Source organism: Alternaria infectoria, assembly GCF_024043175.1.
Source record: "Alternaria infectoria strain BMP 0036 chromosome Unknown scaffold_1, whole genome shotgun sequence".
Classification (NCBI taxonomy): domain Eukaryota; kingdom Fungi; phylum Ascomycota; class Dothideomycetes; order Pleosporales; family Pleosporaceae; genus Alternaria; species Alternaria infectoria.
In genome coordinates this window covers 1,155,990-1,173,579 of record NW_026250690.1, presented here as the reverse complement: position 1 = coordinate 1,173,579, position 17,590 = coordinate 1,155,990, and the positions used below count along the sequence as shown (strand labels likewise).

The 17,590-nt window shown below is 53.4% G+C and overlaps 9 protein-coding genes across 9 annotated transcripts; 4 read left to right on the top strand and 5 right to left on the bottom strand.

Moving 5' to 3' along the window:
- Positions 1 to 966: 966 nt before the first annotated feature.
- Positions 967 to 2,148, bottom strand: J4E92_000442 (uncharacterized protein; the record flags this gene model as incomplete). The annotated part of the gene is made up of 2 exons (XM_051491859.1): positions 967 to 1,989; positions 2,044 to 2,148. The coding sequence occupies 2 exons, from the start codon at positions 2,146 to 2,148 to the stop codon at positions 967 to 969; spliced, it is 1,128 nt and encodes a 375-aa protein (XP_051357371.1).
- A 458-nt stretch (positions 2,149 to 2,606) lies between these two features.
- Positions 2,607 to 3,464, top strand: J4E92_000441 (uncharacterized protein; the record flags this gene model as incomplete). The annotated part of the gene is made up of 1 exon (XM_051491858.1): positions 2,607 to 3,464. One exon carries the CDS (start codon positions 2,607 to 2,609, stop codon positions 3,462 to 3,464), a length of 858 nt encoding a protein of 285 aa, XP_051357370.1.
- Positions 3,465 to 3,863: 399 nt separating this feature from the next.
- CBP20 (Nuclear cap-binding protein subunit 2) lies at positions 3,864 to 4,424 on the bottom strand (the record flags this gene model as incomplete). The annotated part of the gene is made up of 2 exons (XM_051491857.1): positions 3,864 to 4,307; positions 4,362 to 4,424. The coding sequence occupies 2 exons, from the start codon at positions 4,422 to 4,424 to the stop codon at positions 3,864 to 3,866; spliced, it is 507 nt and encodes a 168-aa protein (XP_051357369.1).
- Positions 4,425 to 4,690: 266 nt separating this feature from the next.
- Positions 4,691 to 7,225, top strand: J4E92_000439 (uncharacterized protein; the record flags this gene model as incomplete). Its single annotated transcript, XM_051491856.1, has 1 exon — positions 4,691 to 7,225. The coding sequence occupies one exon, from the start codon at positions 4,691 to 4,693 to the stop codon at positions 7,223 to 7,225; it is 2,535 nt and encodes an 844-aa protein (XP_051357368.1).
- A 307-nt stretch (positions 7,226 to 7,532) lies between these two features.
- On the bottom strand, positions 7,533 to 8,228 carry J4E92_000438 (uncharacterized protein; the record flags this gene model as incomplete). Its single annotated transcript, XM_051491855.1, has 1 exon — positions 7,533 to 8,228. The coding sequence occupies one exon, from the start codon at positions 8,226 to 8,228 to the stop codon at positions 7,533 to 7,535; it is 696 nt and encodes a 231-aa protein (XP_051357367.1).
- Positions 8,229 to 8,576: 348 nt separating this feature from the next.
- J4E92_000437 (uncharacterized protein) lies at positions 8,577 to 9,608 on the top strand (the record flags this gene model as incomplete). Its single annotated transcript, XM_051491854.1, has 2 exons — positions 8,577 to 9,281; positions 9,333 to 9,608. 2 exons carry the CDS (start codon positions 8,577 to 8,579, stop codon positions 9,606 to 9,608), a joined length of 981 nt encoding a protein of 326 aa, XP_051357366.1.
- A 1,350-nt stretch (positions 9,609 to 10,958) lies between these two features.
- On the bottom strand, positions 10,959 to 13,563 carry J4E92_000436 (uncharacterized protein; the record flags this gene model as incomplete). The annotated part of the gene is made up of 2 exons (XM_051491853.1): positions 10,959 to 12,397; positions 12,444 to 13,563. 2 exons carry the CDS (start codon positions 13,561 to 13,563, stop codon positions 10,959 to 10,961), a joined length of 2,559 nt encoding a protein of 852 aa, XP_051357365.1.
- A 600-nt stretch (positions 13,564 to 14,163) lies between these two features.
- Positions 14,164 to 15,262, bottom strand: J4E92_000435 (uncharacterized protein; the record flags this gene model as incomplete). The annotated part of the gene is made up of 2 exons (XM_051491852.1): positions 14,164 to 15,093; positions 15,149 to 15,262. The coding sequence occupies 2 exons, from the start codon at positions 15,260 to 15,262 to the stop codon at positions 14,164 to 14,166; spliced, it is 1,044 nt and encodes a 347-aa protein (XP_051357364.1).
- Positions 15,263 to 15,532: 270 nt separating this feature from the next.
- J4E92_000434 (uncharacterized protein) lies at positions 15,533 to 17,527 on the top strand (the record flags this gene model as incomplete). The annotated part of the gene is made up of 2 exons (XM_051491851.1): positions 15,533 to 15,633; positions 15,685 to 17,527. 2 exons carry the CDS (start codon positions 15,533 to 15,535, stop codon positions 17,525 to 17,527), a joined length of 1,944 nt encoding a protein of 647 aa, XP_051357363.1.
- Between the last annotated feature and the right edge of the window lie 63 nt (positions 17,528 to 17,590).

The window sequence follows — 17,590 nt, the reverse complement described above, 5'->3', positions numbered from 1 at the left end:
CATGCACGCCCAGAAAGTACGACACAAAGACATCAAACCTCACAACATTCTGGTACACAAGGGCTCTTTCATATATACGGACTTTGGATCCTCTCTCGACTACGGTGCAGATACGCGGAGTGACACTACAGGCCACCCTGATTCCATCACCCGCAAGTATGCGGCCCCGGAGGTACATAATTCTGAACCTCGCAATCGGAAATCAGACGTGTTCTCGCTCGGGTGTGTCTACTTCGAGATTTTATGCGCACTGGAACTAGATCCTATGAAGCCAGACATGCATCACTATGCAGATAACATCATTGAGGCCATCGAACATATGGCTGGCAGAATCTCCCCACAGATTTGGCCAAGCGCCACCATTTATTTGACATGTCACATGCTGAACCATACCCCCAGCAACCGACCATCTGCTGAAAATGTTTTGAACGTGTTTTGGAAGGGTAGCCCGGATTTGTTCTGCAACGAATGCGTTCGTTCCGGACTGTTGCAAGTAGCCCAGGACGGCAAAGCAGCGTCGGCCTTAGCACCAGCCGCACCAACTCACGACGACATGATGCGATTTTTGATCTCACCCGAGACATTTGACGAGACAGCACTATCTGCACTGGCACCCTACATTATCAGAAATCCTCGATCTTCTGTACAAGGGTATATTGTACAATCGGTAATTTGGAATCTTTGCTGACCACAGTACAGTGAACCTGTCGCCGAACTAGCATCGCCGGATGACGAGTCTGAACATGGAAAAGCACCTAAGTCGCTTCCAAACCACGACCGTGAACGCGAGAAAGAAAGCTATCACCTTGGACAGATATTCGGCGAGCCACAACCAGTAGATGGGGGCTGAGGGCTAAGGTTGCAAAATCTGGTTCTGAAGAACACTTTGGCATGTAATCTGCTCTTGCCACTTTGCAGCGGCTGAGGGAGCTGCCTGGTATGGGTGCTCTCCTGGAAAGTAAAGTATCAAGTACTCCTCGCAACACTCATAACATCCTCTTCCAAATGCAACCCCCTGAAATGCGTCAACACATCCGGCAGCTTCTTCCTACTCCCATCAACCGCCGAATCCCTCTTCTCCCTCGCCGCAACTCCAATCATGAAGTCTTCCTCAAAAGCCTGGATCTCCACTCTTGTGTCCTCCAGTCTCCCACATTCGCCCTTCCCCAACCCCCTCACGCCCGTCGGCCCCTTTCCATCACTCTTCATCGAAAACCAGACCTCCGCGTCACTCGCCCTCTCACCCCAGGTTCCATGTGTACTACACCGCGCCGGCGTCCCCGGCCTCGGCGCACGCACGTGCTTGAACTCCAATTGCGGTATCCACTCTGCGAGCAACGCCTCGCCGTCAAGTTTGATGTACGCCTCTTTGAAGCACCAGAATGTGTAGAACCGTCGTAGTTTCGCATCGATGAGAAGATCCGAGTCCAACTCCCTCTTTTCTCCATTTGGTAATGTAACATTGAGATGCTCATTCCGCCTACAACAGCGGTCGTGCCGACCCAAGATATCATGCGTGACCATCGTGCCGTCGAGAAGAGGAAATGGGTCAACATTATACTTGATATCGAAGAGTTCTTCCCCACTGAAGAGCTCAGCGTACATGTCTACCCAGCCATCAAAGCCTTCCTCGTCGACAACGCGATAGTCGTTTCGTTCGTTGACGCAAACTATATCCACGCCAACCTCTGCGTCGAGTTCATTGGTTGCGCAGCCTACGAGTGCGACGAGACCGGCTTGGTGACTGATGTTGAATTCCACGGGAGCGGGGCCATGTTGCGGTGGTATTAGCAAGGCGATAGGCTTTCCGTGTTTAGGATCGCGTTTGCGGCCAAAGCGGATGTCTTTCCATGGCATGCCGAGAGTTTTGTGGACGAAAAGGCGTTTGAGGAGGGCGGAGCCTAGGCTCATTCGCGCATCTGCGATGTGGTATTTGCGTTTTATGAGGTCTTGTTCCTCGGGGGTGACGAGGGAGAGTGCTTCTCTAGCCTAGGCATGATTAGTTGATGTTCTAGGCAGACATGTGTGTGAGCGACGACGTACTGATTCTGAATCTGTGATCTTTTCTCCAGGCCATAGTGTTCGCGTATCCAGTAGCCAGCACGTGAGACCGTGTCCCGTTGGCTCTTCGTCCTGTTTGTCAATCATAGCGCCTTCATCCACTGTTCCTAGACTGATGCTGGGCCGGATTGCGTTATCGGCTAAAGTAGTGAGACTAGACTACTAGGAGGACTCTGGCCTTATATGAGCCTTGGAAGCCTTAGTGCAGGTACGACCTTTCTTGACGTGATGTGTAGAACGCGTGGGGATCTACATGTCATGATCGTTCACGGCATCAATGGGGGTCCGAAGTGTCGATGATGGAGAGGTAGATCGAAGAGTGGCACCGTGTCGGGGTAAGCGGATCAATAGGGCTGAACCAAACGCATGTGTGAGGTGACATGTGCTCGCGCGGGCGATTACCGCGTTTTAGTGGGGGCTGGGCTTATCGATAAGGATTTCGCCATTGCCGTCACTTTCCGTTGCATGACTGTGCATTTCCTTGACGCTTCAATTCCTTTTTTTCCTACAGTCACGGAGTTCCTGGGATCTGATTTGTTTCTACTATGACGGTAAAGAACGGTACTCAAGATATAACGGTCGGCGTCCTTGCCCTCCAAGGCGCTTTCAGCGAACACATCCAACTCCTCCGCGCGGCATCCTCCAACATCCCCTCGTCGCAAACCTTCCACTTCATTGAGGTCCGCACACCAGCCCAGCTCGCGCAATGCGACGGGCTTATCATCCCCGGCGGTGAAAGCACAACAATGTCACTCGTAGCCGCACGAAGCGCCCTGCTCGAGCCTCTCCGCGACTTCGTCAAGGTGCAGCGCAAGCCAACGTGGGGTACATGCGCCGGCCTGATTCTGCTAGCAGAGAGTGCCAATAGAACGAAAAAGGGAGGCCAGGACTTGATTGGAGGTCTAGACGTGCGAGTGAACAGAAATCATTTCGGGCGACAGACCGAGAGTTTCCAGGCAAACCTCCAGCTGCCCTTCTTAGAGTCGACGAGCAAATCGAACAAGACCGATCCATACCGATGCGTCTTCATTCGCGCGCCTGTTGTAGAGAAGCTGTTACTGAGTAAGAAGGCTGTGGGCATACAAGAAGGGGAGAGTGAGAGGGACGATACGATTGTTGCGCCGAGTAAGACACCAGTGGATGACTTGGCGAGGAAGGAGTTGGAAAGCGAAGTTGAGGTGATGGCTACGCTGTCGACCAATGCGAAACCTTTGCAGGAGAATCAGGTACATGACCATCCGGGTGCGGAAGATATAATAGCGGTACGACAGGGCAATGTGTTTGGGTGCAGTTTCCATCCTGAACTGACGGATGACCCACGGATACATGTCTGGTGGTTGGGAGAGGTTGTAAAGGCCGTGGAAAGGCGACAGCAGTTTGAACTTGCGGACCGGACTAGATGAGTGACAGAAAATGTTAGACATTTACAGGCGCATGGCTGGGTGGCATTCTTGTATAGCATAAGAGAGGGTTTTTGGAAGATGGTACTGAGTTTTGGGATGGTATCTAGTATGGTATCTTTCCCCCCTACGAGCATGTGCTTATAACTAAAGCACTAATGAACATTGCCGAATGATAGACGCCAGACGCCCTCTTTGCAGTGTTTCGACACCCAGTTGAGATTGGGTTGGGCGAGTTCCCTCATGTAACTGAAGTGCCCTTCGTCGTCTTCAGTTTCAGCGTAGTAGTGCTTGCCAATGTGGGATGGCGCGGCGGCGCGAGGTTCTTCTGATCAATATGGCCTAGGTTTTTTCTCGTGATTAACGTCCTGGTGGTCCGAGAGATCGTAGTCCATTGTCATCTTACTGCGCTTCGTGGTACTCGTCCACAGCTCTGCCGTATCCGCCCCTACCGGGATCATACTCGGCTCTGTACTCGTCGCGCACCTGACCACCGCTCTTTCCGCGTCCGTACTGCCTTCCCTCGGCGAAACCCTCGTCCAAATCCGTCCTAATGACACGCTCGTCGAGCTTGGTGCCGCCTATGTACTTCATGCAGTCCAGCGCATCCTGGTGTGTGTAGTATTCGACGAAGCAGAACCCGCATGGTGTCTTCTGGAATCGATCGAGACCCATTACTAAGCGCTTGATCTCGCCGCATTTGCTGAACAGCTCGTGGATCTGTTCTTCGGTGGTGTAGAAGGAAAGGTTGCCGACGTAGAGGGTGGTTGCGTCTTTGAGCTTGTCTTCAGGCGAGGGAGAGCGGCCGCGGTCATCGTCACGTCCGTTGCGGTCGCGTCTGCGCTTCTAGAAGAGAGTCAGTCTTTGAGTACTCATGCGATGTGTTGTAGCCTGCCATACCTTTGCTGTCGCATACGAACTCGGCTTGTCGAGGCGGTCAATGGTACTGCGAAGCGCCGGCATGATGCGCGCCCTCAACTTCGATGTCAGCTAGATTTGTAGGAAGCGACCGTGGCCCGGGGGAGTGAGAAGATATTGAGGGTTGTTTTGGAGTGAGTGTAAGGATCGGAAGTCGAAAGTCGAGCTCGGAGCTCTCGAGACGCGTCGGTCTTGGCGCTGTATCGCGCGGCTGGAACTTTTGTTTGTCCACACTCTTACCTCTACAATCCACGCAGCTATTCCATACCCACTCCTAACTCTCTCAATATTACCCGAGGGAGCTCGCCGTCATGCCAAAAGTACTGGGTTATACGCCGGACTGGCTCAGCCGACCGAACCCAGGCTATCATCTGTTTGCGCCGAAGCAGACAAACGGGAATGGAGTCGCAGCAAAGAAGCAGGAACCGGGACCGCGAAAGACAATCGCAACGAGAGGATCTGAGATCTTCGTCGCTGTTGGGAACGAAATACGATGGGCAGACTTGGTCAACCTCAAGGAAGACCAACAGCCCGCATACCGAACACTCCGAGTCTCGATACCACTCCCGATCACGCGTCTCGTCATTTCGCCCGAAGAAGACTACCTCGCCGTCTCCACCTCGCATACGGTACACGTAATACACCTTCCCGACTCGTCGCTGCTCGGAGCTGGAGAGGACGACGGCCCGTTGAAGCCAAAGGCCTTCCAGTTGGGACCGACCGTACACGTTCTCGAAGAGTCGCCCGTCGCAACAACACTATGGCATCCATTGGGCTATCACGGGCGCTGCCTAGTCACCATCACAAAGGCGGGCGTAGTTCGGCTGTGGGAGATCAACCGCGCCGACAGGTCTACCTTCAGTGAGCCATCGCTCTCCATCGATCTGCCCAAACTCGCAAACGCTACCAGCGACCAGGACGATCTGAGCGCCTCCAAATTCGGAGCTTCCAAGGGCTTCTCTCCCGACTCCGTCGAGCTGGAAGTTGCATCGGCATGCTTTGGCGACTTCCCAGACCAAGAAGGTGTCCATGGCTGGGCGCCGATGACACTGTGGATCGCGACGGTACTTGGAGACGTATACGCGCTCTGTCCTCTGCTACCGAGCAAGTGGCAGTTGGTTGAGTCGCCCGGCAGCCACACATTCCTCCAAACCCTTACCTCCTCCATCAACATCAACTACGCCGAGCTCTCAGAAGATGAGACATCGCCCAAAGACGAGTTGAAAACATCAGAGAAGCAGGTGTCATGGCTGTCGGACATCTTATACGAGGAGCCTCTCGCAGAGGAGCGGGCGCAGGGTGACACAGTTCAGGTCTTCGCTCGCCCACACAGTGCGCCTGCGGTGCCGTTGCTACAGGGACCTTTCACTATCTCGCCTGAAGTCGATGATTTTGAGCTTAGCGACATGATTGTTTTCTCCCTGAAGACTCTCTCCGAGAGCGAAGAAGAGGAGGCTGCAGAGGGTCTGCCGACCGCTGTCGTATGCTTGCTCACCGAGACGAGCAAGGTACATGTCTGCTTGGACCTTGAGGGTATCGTTGGGCGATGGCTGCCATCACCGGAAGACGAGATCGACACCACAGAACCAACCGAACACGAGCTGATCATTGCGGAAACAATTACACTGGTGGAAAGCGATGAACCCTCGTTCAATCAGAGCATCACGCCAGATGTGCACACCGACTTCTCATTCTTCGTATCACACGCCAGTGGGGTCTTCTACGTCTCAATGGAGCCCTGGGTCAGGAAGCTGGAGACCGAGCTATCCCAGCCACAGACCGAGGGCTCACCTTTCCGTATCAAGCGCGTCTTGGAATCGGCAAACACCTCCGTGGACCAATACCTACAGCGACGCGTCACTGGCGATGTAGACGAGCAAGAAGTCACCGCAGTCGCCGTTATTGAAGACGGGAACGTCGGTTACCTTCTTCTCACCACAGTCGATGGTGAACCCCAAGCTGCTCTGCTCGATGCACCTGAAGAAGGTCTCCCTACCCAGGAGGAAATCGCCGAATACATGGCAATCACTGGCCCCAACAAGGAAGTGCGTCAAGCTTGGCAACCACCAAAAGAACTCTACGAACCGTTCGATCTTTACAATTCCATCAACATCCCCGCACGGCATAGAGGTGCTCTCAAGGATGAGATTAGGCTATCTCCTGCGAACCTGGGGCTTCTTATGGATGTTCATCGCGTACTCTCTGCGCAGACTTCCAAACTTCAACTCGCCGTATCGGATCTGTTCAACCGCGCAACGCGTCTGCAGGAAGAGTTCAGGGATCAAATCTACCGAACGTCCGGGATCGCAGCAAACATCGACAGTGTCACCGGCAACGACCAAGTCGGCTCAGACAACGGATCAACATACGGCAGCGCCAACATCGACGAGCGTTTGGAGAAGGTCACCGCGCGACAAGATCAGATCAACGCGCGTTACGAAGCTCTTCGACGAAAGATGGTCAGCATCGGCTCCAGTGAACTCAGCGAAAAGGAAAGCAACTGGATCGAAGAGTTGCAGACAATGGACAGCGCCATTGATCCTGCAAGCGAGACCTTGACCGACACTGTTGATGGCAGCGAACGTCCGGCCTGGCAGCGTCTCAACAGGCTCAAGGAGGTACAGAAGGAGCAAGCGCAACAAATCGAAGCTGCTATGAGGAATGCCAAGCAAGCAGGCGAACACGAGCAAGCGAGAGGTACCGGTGTCAAAGTACCGAGTTACTCGAGGAAGGCAGAGAATGAGCAGGTGCAGGAGCTCATACAGCGGAATAGTATGCTAGTTGAGGCTGCTACGGATAAGTTGCGGAACTTGGGAGTCAATATCCCTATGGAAAGTGGTATTTAGATGCGCGATGCGACTTGAGGCGGATTGCGAAAAGTTCGTCACATGTCGAGTTGTGGGTTGGTTGAATTAGAGGATTTCAGGATGACGGTCTCGCCGTTTGGGCACGAATATCAATGTTGCAATGTTTCTATCAGCTAACGCGATTTTCTTGAAGATGTGACGAGCACTGAGCCTGTACGTAGCAAGTCGCGAGCGGAGACGATGTGGATGATAAGCGAAGGCCGAAAGCAACGACAAGTCACATAGGCTTTACACATACTCAACCATACATCAAGCCTCCCAACAAACCCCCACATACCACTCAACTCTACGCCCCACCACGCTGCCTTCGCGCAGCAGCCAACTCCTCGTCAAACAAGTCATCCTCCGACTTCCCCGGCAACTGCCCCTCTATCCACTGCCTCTGCCTCTCCGCACCCACAACGCCAAAAACTAACTCCCTCCCACTTTCTTCTTTCGTTCTCGTGTACAACTCCGTCGTCACCTCCACTAGAAGAGGAACGATGTCTGGTACCATGAAAGGGTCTATGCCGTGTAGATCCAACAGCACATTCTCGATGTGATGTCGCCCTGGCATGCAAAAAAATGCATCCCCCCACGCCTGAGCAAGCTCATTCCAGTCTTCTGGCGTGGGCTCGTATTCGGGGAAGTCGTCAGGCAAGATTTTGATGCGTAGGTGTGTGATGTATTTGACCGGCAAGGAGACATCTGACATGGCAAGCTTCGCGCCAGGCGGGTTTTCGGGCAGCGTGAGGGTGAGGGCACGGGTCCTAGGTGGCAAATTGGAGAGCTGCTCGCCTAGCTCTGCTAAGGTTTGGGGATTGTTGATTGTGAGGGAGATCTGGAGGGGTTCTCTGTGCGGATCGAAGGGATGGTTTTCCTCTCGTTGGATTTGCTTCGTGATGAGGGTTATTGTGGTTTCTTGCTCTTGCCAGCGATCTGGCAATATATGGAGGTGGTCGAAATCCTCGGGAAGTAGGTCTAGGATCAGATTGAATGGCATTTCGAGGGATGATTGGCGTGTCGGTGATGTTGTGAATGTTGTTAGAGGGTTTCAGGGTTAGATACCTATCCAGGTAGGTAACTTGTAGAATCAGGTGATTCGGGAGACTGCAGGTGATGAAAAACTGAGAAACGAATGTATTGATGAATCAGTTCTCAATTGTTTTTGCAATAGTGACATTCCGATTAGTCCAATGGAAGATCTCTCACCCTCAGCATTACATCACATCGTCGGCTCGGCTAACCTAATCAAGATAGCGTCTTCGGCTAACCTCCCAGAGCCTCATTGCATATCCTATACAACACCCTACCCTCGCCAAACTTCACATTCGCATACCCAACAACGAAAATGTCTTCCAAATCAGCCGTCATATCTGTCATCGGCTCCCTAAATGTCGACCTCGTAACCCGTACAGCCCGCGTTCCCGTCGGCGGCGAAACGCTAACCAGTGAATCCTTCAACATTGGCTGGGGCGGAAAAGGCGCAAACCAAGCCGTCGCATGTGCGCGTCTCTCACGCACCAAAGCGCAAGCTTCTTCGTCGCAGGACTCCGATGTCGAAGTTAGGATGGTGGGTGCAGTGGGTGACGACGAGTTTCACGAGGGGTTCTTGAAAGCTCTACGGGAAGATGGATTGTCGACGGAGAAGGTGCAGATCCTCAAAGGGAAAAAGACGGGTGTTGCGGTCATTATCGTCGAGACAGGGTCCGGAGAAAACAGGATTATGTTTTGTCCTGGTGCGAATGGAGATGTGGAGGTGCAGGATCTTGTGGATGAGGATGCGGGGGTTGCGCTTTTCCAGTTGGAATTGCCGTTGCAGGTTGTGCTGCATAATATGAAGACGGCCAGGGAGAAGGGTGTCGAGACTATTATTAATCCTGCGCCTGCTGTGCCGTTGCCGGATGAAGCGTACCATGGGCTGGGTCATCTTATCGTTAATGAGACGGAAGCGATGATTTTGTCCGGGATCGAGAAGCGGAGTTCGTGGGATGAGGTTGCTGCTGTGTTTATTGCGAGGGGGGTAAAGAATGTTATTATTACGCTTGGTGGCGAGGTAAGTAACCCCCCGATTTGCAATCGGACTCGTACTTACTCGGGTGTTCAGGGCGTGTTCTACAAGACGGCAAAGCAACAGGAGTCATCTCAGCAAGGCCATGTTGTGCCGGCACGCAAAGTCAAGGTTGTCGACACAACAGCCGCAGGCGACACGTTTGCGGGCGCGTACACGGTTGCCGTTGCGCGTTGGAAAGCAATGTCAAGGGGAGCAGACTTTGACCTTGATGCTGCAATTGCGCATGCTAATAGAGCGGCGTCAATGACAGTTCAAAAGGCAGGTGCGCAATCGAGTATACCATGGGCGGATGAAGTACCAGAGTCATAATTAACAAGACAATGAGCGACAAGCCAACATATACGACTCCCACGTACATGCAGAGCAATCAACCAGCTACTTGTCACTCTACTTGAAACACTGGAATGATGAATGTTCAACACCCAGATGCTGTCCCCTCCCACATCCTCCCCATCTGCCCAACATAAACACCCTCATTCCCCACAAAATGCCCACAATGCGGCGTCCCCTCAAACACCACCTCTCCCACGTCCCATCCCTTCTCCCTCGCCATCTCCTTATGCGCAACAACATCCTCCCAGTCCGTCATCTGATCAGCCTTGCTATACAAGTAACACACCCTCCTCTTCTTTCCCCCCTCCACTCCACAAACAAACTTCTCATCCAACAGCGTCCGTCGAACCAGTACCTCAGGGTGCTCGTACCGTCCCAACGCCACACTCGCCCGCAAAATGATCAGGATACCGTGGACGAAGACGTAGCCAGCCGAGCGGATTGGGCCTGGTGGGAGAGAGAGAATCATAGCGTTGTATGATTTCCAGTAGTATCCTGCCGCAGGTCCGGAGTCCATGATAATACCGGTGATTGGTAAGGGTGCGGAGGTCTGGGTATGAAGGGCGAGGAGGAGGGCGGTAGCGGAGATGGGGCCGCCGTTTGAGAAAGTGTGGATGAGGATTTTGGGGGTTGGGTGCGTTTTGGTGGTGTTTGCGGTTGGAGATGAAGCGATGTTGGTAGATGCGGTGTAAGTGCAGTCACTCAGTATAGAGCGCACAGCTTCGACGGCTGGTATGATGGCTTTATGTTGTGCTGGGTAGGAGCTTGTGACTGATGTTACGTCGCTTTGGATGAGTAGGATCTTGGCGTTGGGTGCGATGGCACGGTAAGCCGCGACGTATTTGTCGATGTGCTTTCGGGCGGCGCCGAGCCACGTACATAGGATGACAAGTTCGCCAGTGGTGTGTGCTTGTGGGGTATAGAGAGATATCCGCGGTCCGAGTTTAGAGAAAGATGGGGGCAGTGATGTGGGTGTAGGATGTGTTGCTAATAGCATGATGGATTAGTTGAAGTGAGCAAGATGGTTGGTGTTAACGTCACAGTGCCCGCTTCTACTGATCAGTTTACTGGGATTTAGAAAGATTTTCCTGAACTTGATTGAAGACATATGACTTTATACCGTTACGCGCGTAACGCGTTCACTAATCCGGCTTATCATCCGAGGCTTGAGAAGCGTGTCTTGGTTTTTTGAAAGCCAAGCTGGTGCCTTACATGTAAGCCGTCATACAAGGAACGTGCATAATCGAGGTGTACCATCTCACGACCACTAGTCAGGTTGGGTGAACCTTGCGAGCTATCAGGAAGACGTGATTGGTCCATGCGTCCTTACATCAACCCATAATCGAAGTCGTCCATAGGCAGCGGCTCTACCATGCTGAGTTCTCCAAACTCACTACTAACTTCTTCGGCATCATAGTCGAAGTCGTCAAACTCGTCATCATGCTCGTTGTCAATACTCTTGTCTTTAGCAGCATCACTGCCTTCCAAGACAAGAACCTCGGTAACAGCGACTTCGGTCCCTTTCTTCTGCAGCCGGACAGCCGAGTTTTCGGGGCTTGATAGATCGTGTGGTTCTGGGAACGATCTCATAGTGGTAACAGGAAAGCTCTTGGGTTCTTCCATGGGTGTTTTATGCAGAGCTGGGGTGGATGATTCGACGTTCGAAGGGGGGAGCTCAGTCGCGGATACACCAGCGGAGGTGAAGGAAAGACCAGATAGATCGCTGTTGGGGGCTGAAGCTTTGGTCGGCTCTGGCTCTGTGAGATCTATCAGAGAGTTCGAAGAGGCGTGAGCCGCAGCAACCGGTCGACTTCGGGGCTGAGGTCTGGCGACAGGCTCCTTTGCTTGCTCAGTCGTTGCCTTGCGTTTAGCCTCTTTTTGAGCCTGTTTCTTTCGCCTCTCCGACTCTTCGAGAGCGCGTTCTTGCTCAGATACCTTGTTGAAGTCCATATCACCAAGTGCGACTTTGACCAGTATCGTACCGACCAAGTATCGATACTGGTCGTGGCCACTGACAAGCTTGCTTACATCGAAATTCTCCACGCCATGGACATTTTCGATCTTTTGTAGACCAGCGACACCTACCTGAAGCTTGGCAGATCGATAGAGGAAGCCGAGTACATAATCTTCCGTACTGTGAACATTGACAACGCGTCCCGCAACAACTGACCGTATTTGCCTCCAACGCTTGCTGTTGGCAGGGGCAGGAGTGCCCATGAGAACAGCAGACTCGACAAGACCGAACGCGTGTTGTTCCGCAAGCTCGATCAGACATGCGTACACGACACGTGCACCCACTGAGTAACCCGTAAGTGTGACAGGTCGCTTCCCTTGCACTCCATCGATAAGAGCATGTGCAAGAACCTTGCCAGCCTTGTCGGCTCGTGCAAGTGCAACGAGGAAAGGGTTGTCCAAAACACTGGCAGCTTTGACCAGACCAAGAGGCCACAGACCCGCGTACAGCGCGCCAAGAAGCGTACGACTGACGACAGTGTATGTGACGCCATCAAAAGCGTATCCGAAGAGTACATCGTTGAGGGAGTTGCCGAGACGCAGCATTGCATCAAGCTCGAAACGCAATGCGAATGGCTCAGTTGTACCAGAGTCGACCACCTCCCAAGGCTTGCTGACGTCGGAAGGGGAGCTTAGCCAGCCGCTAACACCAATGGATACGCGTAATCGATGCTGTTCACGTTTCTGTGGGTCGCGCGCATCTTGCTCATCAGCCCAATCGAGCTCGCGTTGATTCGTCGGTCGATCAGGATCTGGTACATTCAGCTTCAAGCAAGACTTCATCTCCGCTTTACATACCTCGGACCGGAAGGAATTCGAAATCTTGAACCTCTTTCGCATACTGGTCCATTAGACGCCCCGTCATCTTCGCACCGTAGGCTCCGAACAGTGATCCAACGAGCACCGAGCTGCCCGCCAATGCACCAAGATACGTCGAAACCACACCCAAGCCCAGCCCGCCCATGACAGTACCCAGGCCTGCGGCGAGCAAAGGCGCAGCAAGACCGCCAGTAACACCAATCAGGACCGCACCGCCCACAGTTGCGAGACCAACCTTCCAACGGCGTGACACAGCATCATTTGACGCTTGGTTCTTGGCTGTCGCTTCGGCGTCCATCTGAGAGGCAGCCGTAGCTAGCAGACCTTGTGCAACCGACTTCTCATGCTCGCCCAGCAAATCAGCCTCTAGTTTAAGACTGCTTGCCAGACGTAGCAACAAGATGCGCGAATATGCCGAGTATTGCTCCAAACTCAATAAGAGCAGCAGGAGGCAGTGTAAAACCAACACACGCTTATCTTCCTCAAGAGCTAGCAGCCTAGTCTCGATCACCTCATAGTGCCCGTGTCTTGTGTTCTTGGGTCGTTTGGGAGCCGCGTTCGCGAAGGGATCGAGGTCGTCGAAATCGATGAGCGAAGAGATGCCCTGATTTTGTCTGTCGGCTTGGTCCAGCATTTGCTTCCGCTTTGCTTTCGCCTGCCGGACAGTCTCACCCCGAACAGAGAGGACGTCGCATATGCGATGCATAACGCTCGCCCGCCATTTGTCGAAGAAGGTCAAGGCGCTTCGTCGCAAAGCCTGCATTTGTGTGGACTCATGTTCTTGCGATGTTTGCCTTGTAGGAGGCGCTGGTTTCGTAGTCTGTCTCGGCTCGTTGAAGCTCATGAGATCTGGTGCCTGAGCTCTGGTCTTGGGTGCGAGCTGCCGGTTTGCAACGGAGGGTTTCGGTTCGGGGTTGTCGTATGGCTCGAAGGTAGCCGTGAGGTCGTTTCGCATGGCATCGATGCTCAGGAGGACGAGGAGTGCCAGTTCGACCCGTAGGGTGGGTGTCTCGAGGACCGAGGTGAGCGAAGCCCCTTCATCTTTGCTTGCTCTCTCTGGAGCGTTACCAGATATTGCACTGGCAAAGTTGGAAAACATGCTGGTCCAGTGGAGTAGCAAAGACCAGAAGACGATAGAGTACTTCCAGTAGGGTCGCTTACACAGGACGGGGCATCGTAAACCACGCCACTTTGATTGACAGGGCGCCTGAGTCGCAGAATCTGGCCCCCATATTATCAGGTACCACCATCCTTCAGATTGCGCTTAGCGCAAAGATAAGAACACATCAAAGTACCCGTCAGGTGCACGGGTATGAGTTCGCGAGAACGAGAGGCATGCGTGTTGTCGTTTTAGTAGTGGTGGGACGAAAGGTTCGTGGCTGCAGACGCGACGCGGCGTCACTGGATCTCGCGACAGGGTGGTGGGATGGCTCGCTCCACTTTGGCCGGCCCGCGCCTAGCGCGATTCGTCCACGTGTATGCCATTGGATGTGCAAGTTCCTTCATCACCCACGCCTCCAATGGCATCTGCGCCGGTGGTTCACTGCAAGCTGTTGTATTTTACTTTATATGTGTCAATGGCATTTTAGTTGATCGATGCGACAATTTGTTGCGAGCCACATGGAAAGTTCGGACAGTTCGTTTAGATTCTGTGGACACCCGAGGTGTTTCTCCACCTATGGTATAATTAGTCTTCAGCTCACTTGCTCCTCTTGTAGATCTTCTGGAGGAAGACCTCGAAGACCACCTTCTTCAAGCCCTCGCTCTCATCAACCTTGTCGATCTTCGCCCTCAGCTCGGTAACGCGCTCCTCTTCCCACTGCTCGTAAAACTCCTTCAACTTAAGCTCATGGTACAGCTCCTTGACCTTGGCCTCCTTCTGCGAGTCCTTCTGACCGTAGTTCTCCTCTAGCACCTTTCGTTGCTCGGGAGTGACCTTCTTCAGGGCCTGGTTGATCAGCCATGAGCACTTGTTGTCCATGATGTCGGTGCCAATCTTGCCGAGAACAGTGGGGTCAGCAAATGCATCGAGGTAGTCGTCTTGTGCTTGGAAGTATTCGCCCATGGGGATGAGAATGTCTTCTGCGGTCTGGAGGTTCTTTGGTGTAGCTGCACCGGCATAGTAGAGTGCCAGTGCGACTGGGAGGTAGAAAGAGTAATAGGCAGTCTTGTAGATGACAATGAAGGTGAACTTGTCGAGACTGAAGTTGTCAAGGTTGACATCGTCTTCGGGTGCAGTCAACAGATCACATAATTGACCGCATTCGGTCTGGAATGTGACCTCGTGGAACAACTCCATCATGTCGACGTAACTCTTCTCCTGACGGAAGTGCTTCTTGAGAAGCACGTAAATGGCCGACTCCAGCATGAAGGCGTCGTTGATGGCGATCATACCGACCTTGGGTGCAAGGTACCAGCAGGGGTTGCCGCGACGGGTCTTTGAAGAGTCCATGATATCGTCCGAAACCAGGAAGAAAGCCTGGAGGAGTTCGATCATCCATCCGAGCAGGGCAGCACGGAAATACTCTTCTGACGATGGGTCAAGAGACTTGTTCTGCAGAATTGAAGTGGTGTCGATAACAGACATGCCACGGTTGCATTTTCCGCCAACAGTGTTGTAGTCCAGTGACTATGGGATATTGTGAGCGAGCTGGACCCTGGACGCGTTCTCGGGATATATCTACCTTGGTGAACCAATCAAGAGACTGCTGGGGCAGCTTGTATGATTTGCAGTGCTCCTGCAGGTCGGCCACAATGCGCGACCATACGCTCTCGAATTCTTTGAGTGTGGTGGGCATCTTGAACGCAGTGAATTGGGTATCTCTGGACAGCAGTGTTCAAGATAGAGGGGCAGTAGCAGATGTAGGGGTGCGGGCGGTGAAGGGGCTAATTTCCGCGGCGCAGCGGCGCAACCTTTAACCGCTCGCCGGGCCATTGTTTGTGCCCCACCCTACCACGACAGGAAGCTCCCCATCAACACGCGCATCGGCGGCAGCAACATCACGCGATAGAGCCCTGAACCATGATCTGAAGCGCGCAAATAGTAATCTCTTCCTGATAGCGACGCGATGGGAACTCTATCGCCGGCCGACGAGGCCCAACTCAAGGCCCAGCTCCAGGACGCCGTCATCGGCTGCACGGAGCGCTGTCTCTATCACTCGGCGAAATGGTGAGTACCAATGGTTACGTAGACTGACTTTTGCATGCTGATATTGACAAGGGCCGCAGAATTACTCGATTCGCTCCCATCGGCCGATGATGAAGGCTCGGACACCGACGTCGACTCCCCCATGTCGGATGCGCAACCGCCGCAGACACCCAATCTCGTACGCAAAGACCCCATCGAAGCACGCCTAGAAGCACGTGAGACGCACAAGTTCCTCCTCGCCAAGACATACTTCGACTGCCGCGAGTATGATCGATGCGCCGCCGTCTTCCTGCCTGGCCCTCTACCCAAGGGCGCCTCACAGGCACCTGCTACGCCTACAGCAAAGGCGAAGCAAGGCGCCAAGGGGAAGGCGAAGATGGTCACGCCATCCAAGTCCAAGCTGTCCAACGATACAATGAAGGGCATCAGTCAGAAGGCGCTGTTCCTTGCCCTCTATGCCAAATACATAGCTGGGGAGAAGCGCATGAACGAGGATAGCGAGATGATTCTCGGCCCTCAAGACGGAGGTGTCACATTGAACAAGGAGCTGCCCACAGTATCTGCCGTTCTTGAAGAGTGGTTCAGAGACCTGCCCAACAGCGGGCGACAACCGCAAGGCTGGCTGGAGTACCTATACGGCATGGTCCTGGCCAAGGGAAAGAACGAGCAGCTTGCTATCGACTACCTGATCAAAAGTGTGCACCAATACACCTACAACTGGGGTGCGTGGCAGGAGCTACAAGCTCTACTGACCACCATGGAAGAGCTCAATGGCATCGTCACACGCCTACCGCAAAACCTCATGACTTTCATCTTCCATGTTACGTCATCTCAGGAGCTCTACGTGGTCAACGAACAGATTCATACTTCGCTGTCGCAAATACTGACCATTTTCCCGTCATCGGCCTTCCTAAAGACCCAACGGGCATTGCTCCACTACCACAACAAAGACTTCGACGATGCCGAACAGATCTTCTCGGACTTGCTCGTATCAGATCCACATCGGGTCGATCATCTCGACAATTACTCCAACATCCTGTATGTCATGGGCATGCGACCCAAGCTTGCCTTCTTGGCACAGCTCGCCACAGCGACCGACAAATTCCGACCGGAGACATGTTGCGTGGTGGGCAACTACTACTCGCTCAAGTCGGAGCATGAGAAAGCCGTCATGTATTTCCGAAGAGCTCTGACTCTAGACCGGACCTTCCTTTCCGCTTGGACGCTTATGGGCCACGAGTTTGTGGAGATGAAGAACACCCACGCCGCTATTGAATCCTACCGGTGCGCCGTCGACGTGAACCGGAAAGACTACCGCGCCTGGTATGGACTTGGTCAGACATACGAGATGCTAGAGATGCACTCGTACGCTCTGTTCTATCACCAACGCGCCGCTGCCCTACGACCCTACGATCCGAAGCTATGGATGGCGGTCGGCCAATGTTTCGGCAAAGTGGGCAAGATCATGAATGGCATTCGATCATACAAGCGCGCGTTAGTCGCAGGCTCCTATTATGATGCTGGTGTCGGAGCCTCTTTCGGGAGCAGTGAAGTTACTGGTCTCGGCGGAGGTATCCTCGATCCAGAAGTACTCTACCAGATCGCCCTGCTGTATGAGAGGATAAACAACATGAACGAATGCGCGGCATACATGGAGCTAGTACTTGCACAAGAAGAAGGGCCAGACTACGAAGAAGTGGGCTCTGAAGCTGCCGGTGGTGTTGGCGTCACTGCGACGACCAGCAAAGCCCGACTCTGGCTCGCTCGATGGGAGTACATGCGCGGCATGTACCAACGAGCCATGGAGCTAGCGAACGAGCTCTGTCAAGACGGTGTAGAGGTAGAAGACGCGAAGGCATTAGTGAGAGACATCAGAGCGCGCATGGAGCGCGGCGGAGGAGACGCGGAAGATTGATTAGGCACAGCGTCTCGAAAGTTTGGGCATTTGCAGGCGTACAGGTATGATACCCAAGCAATA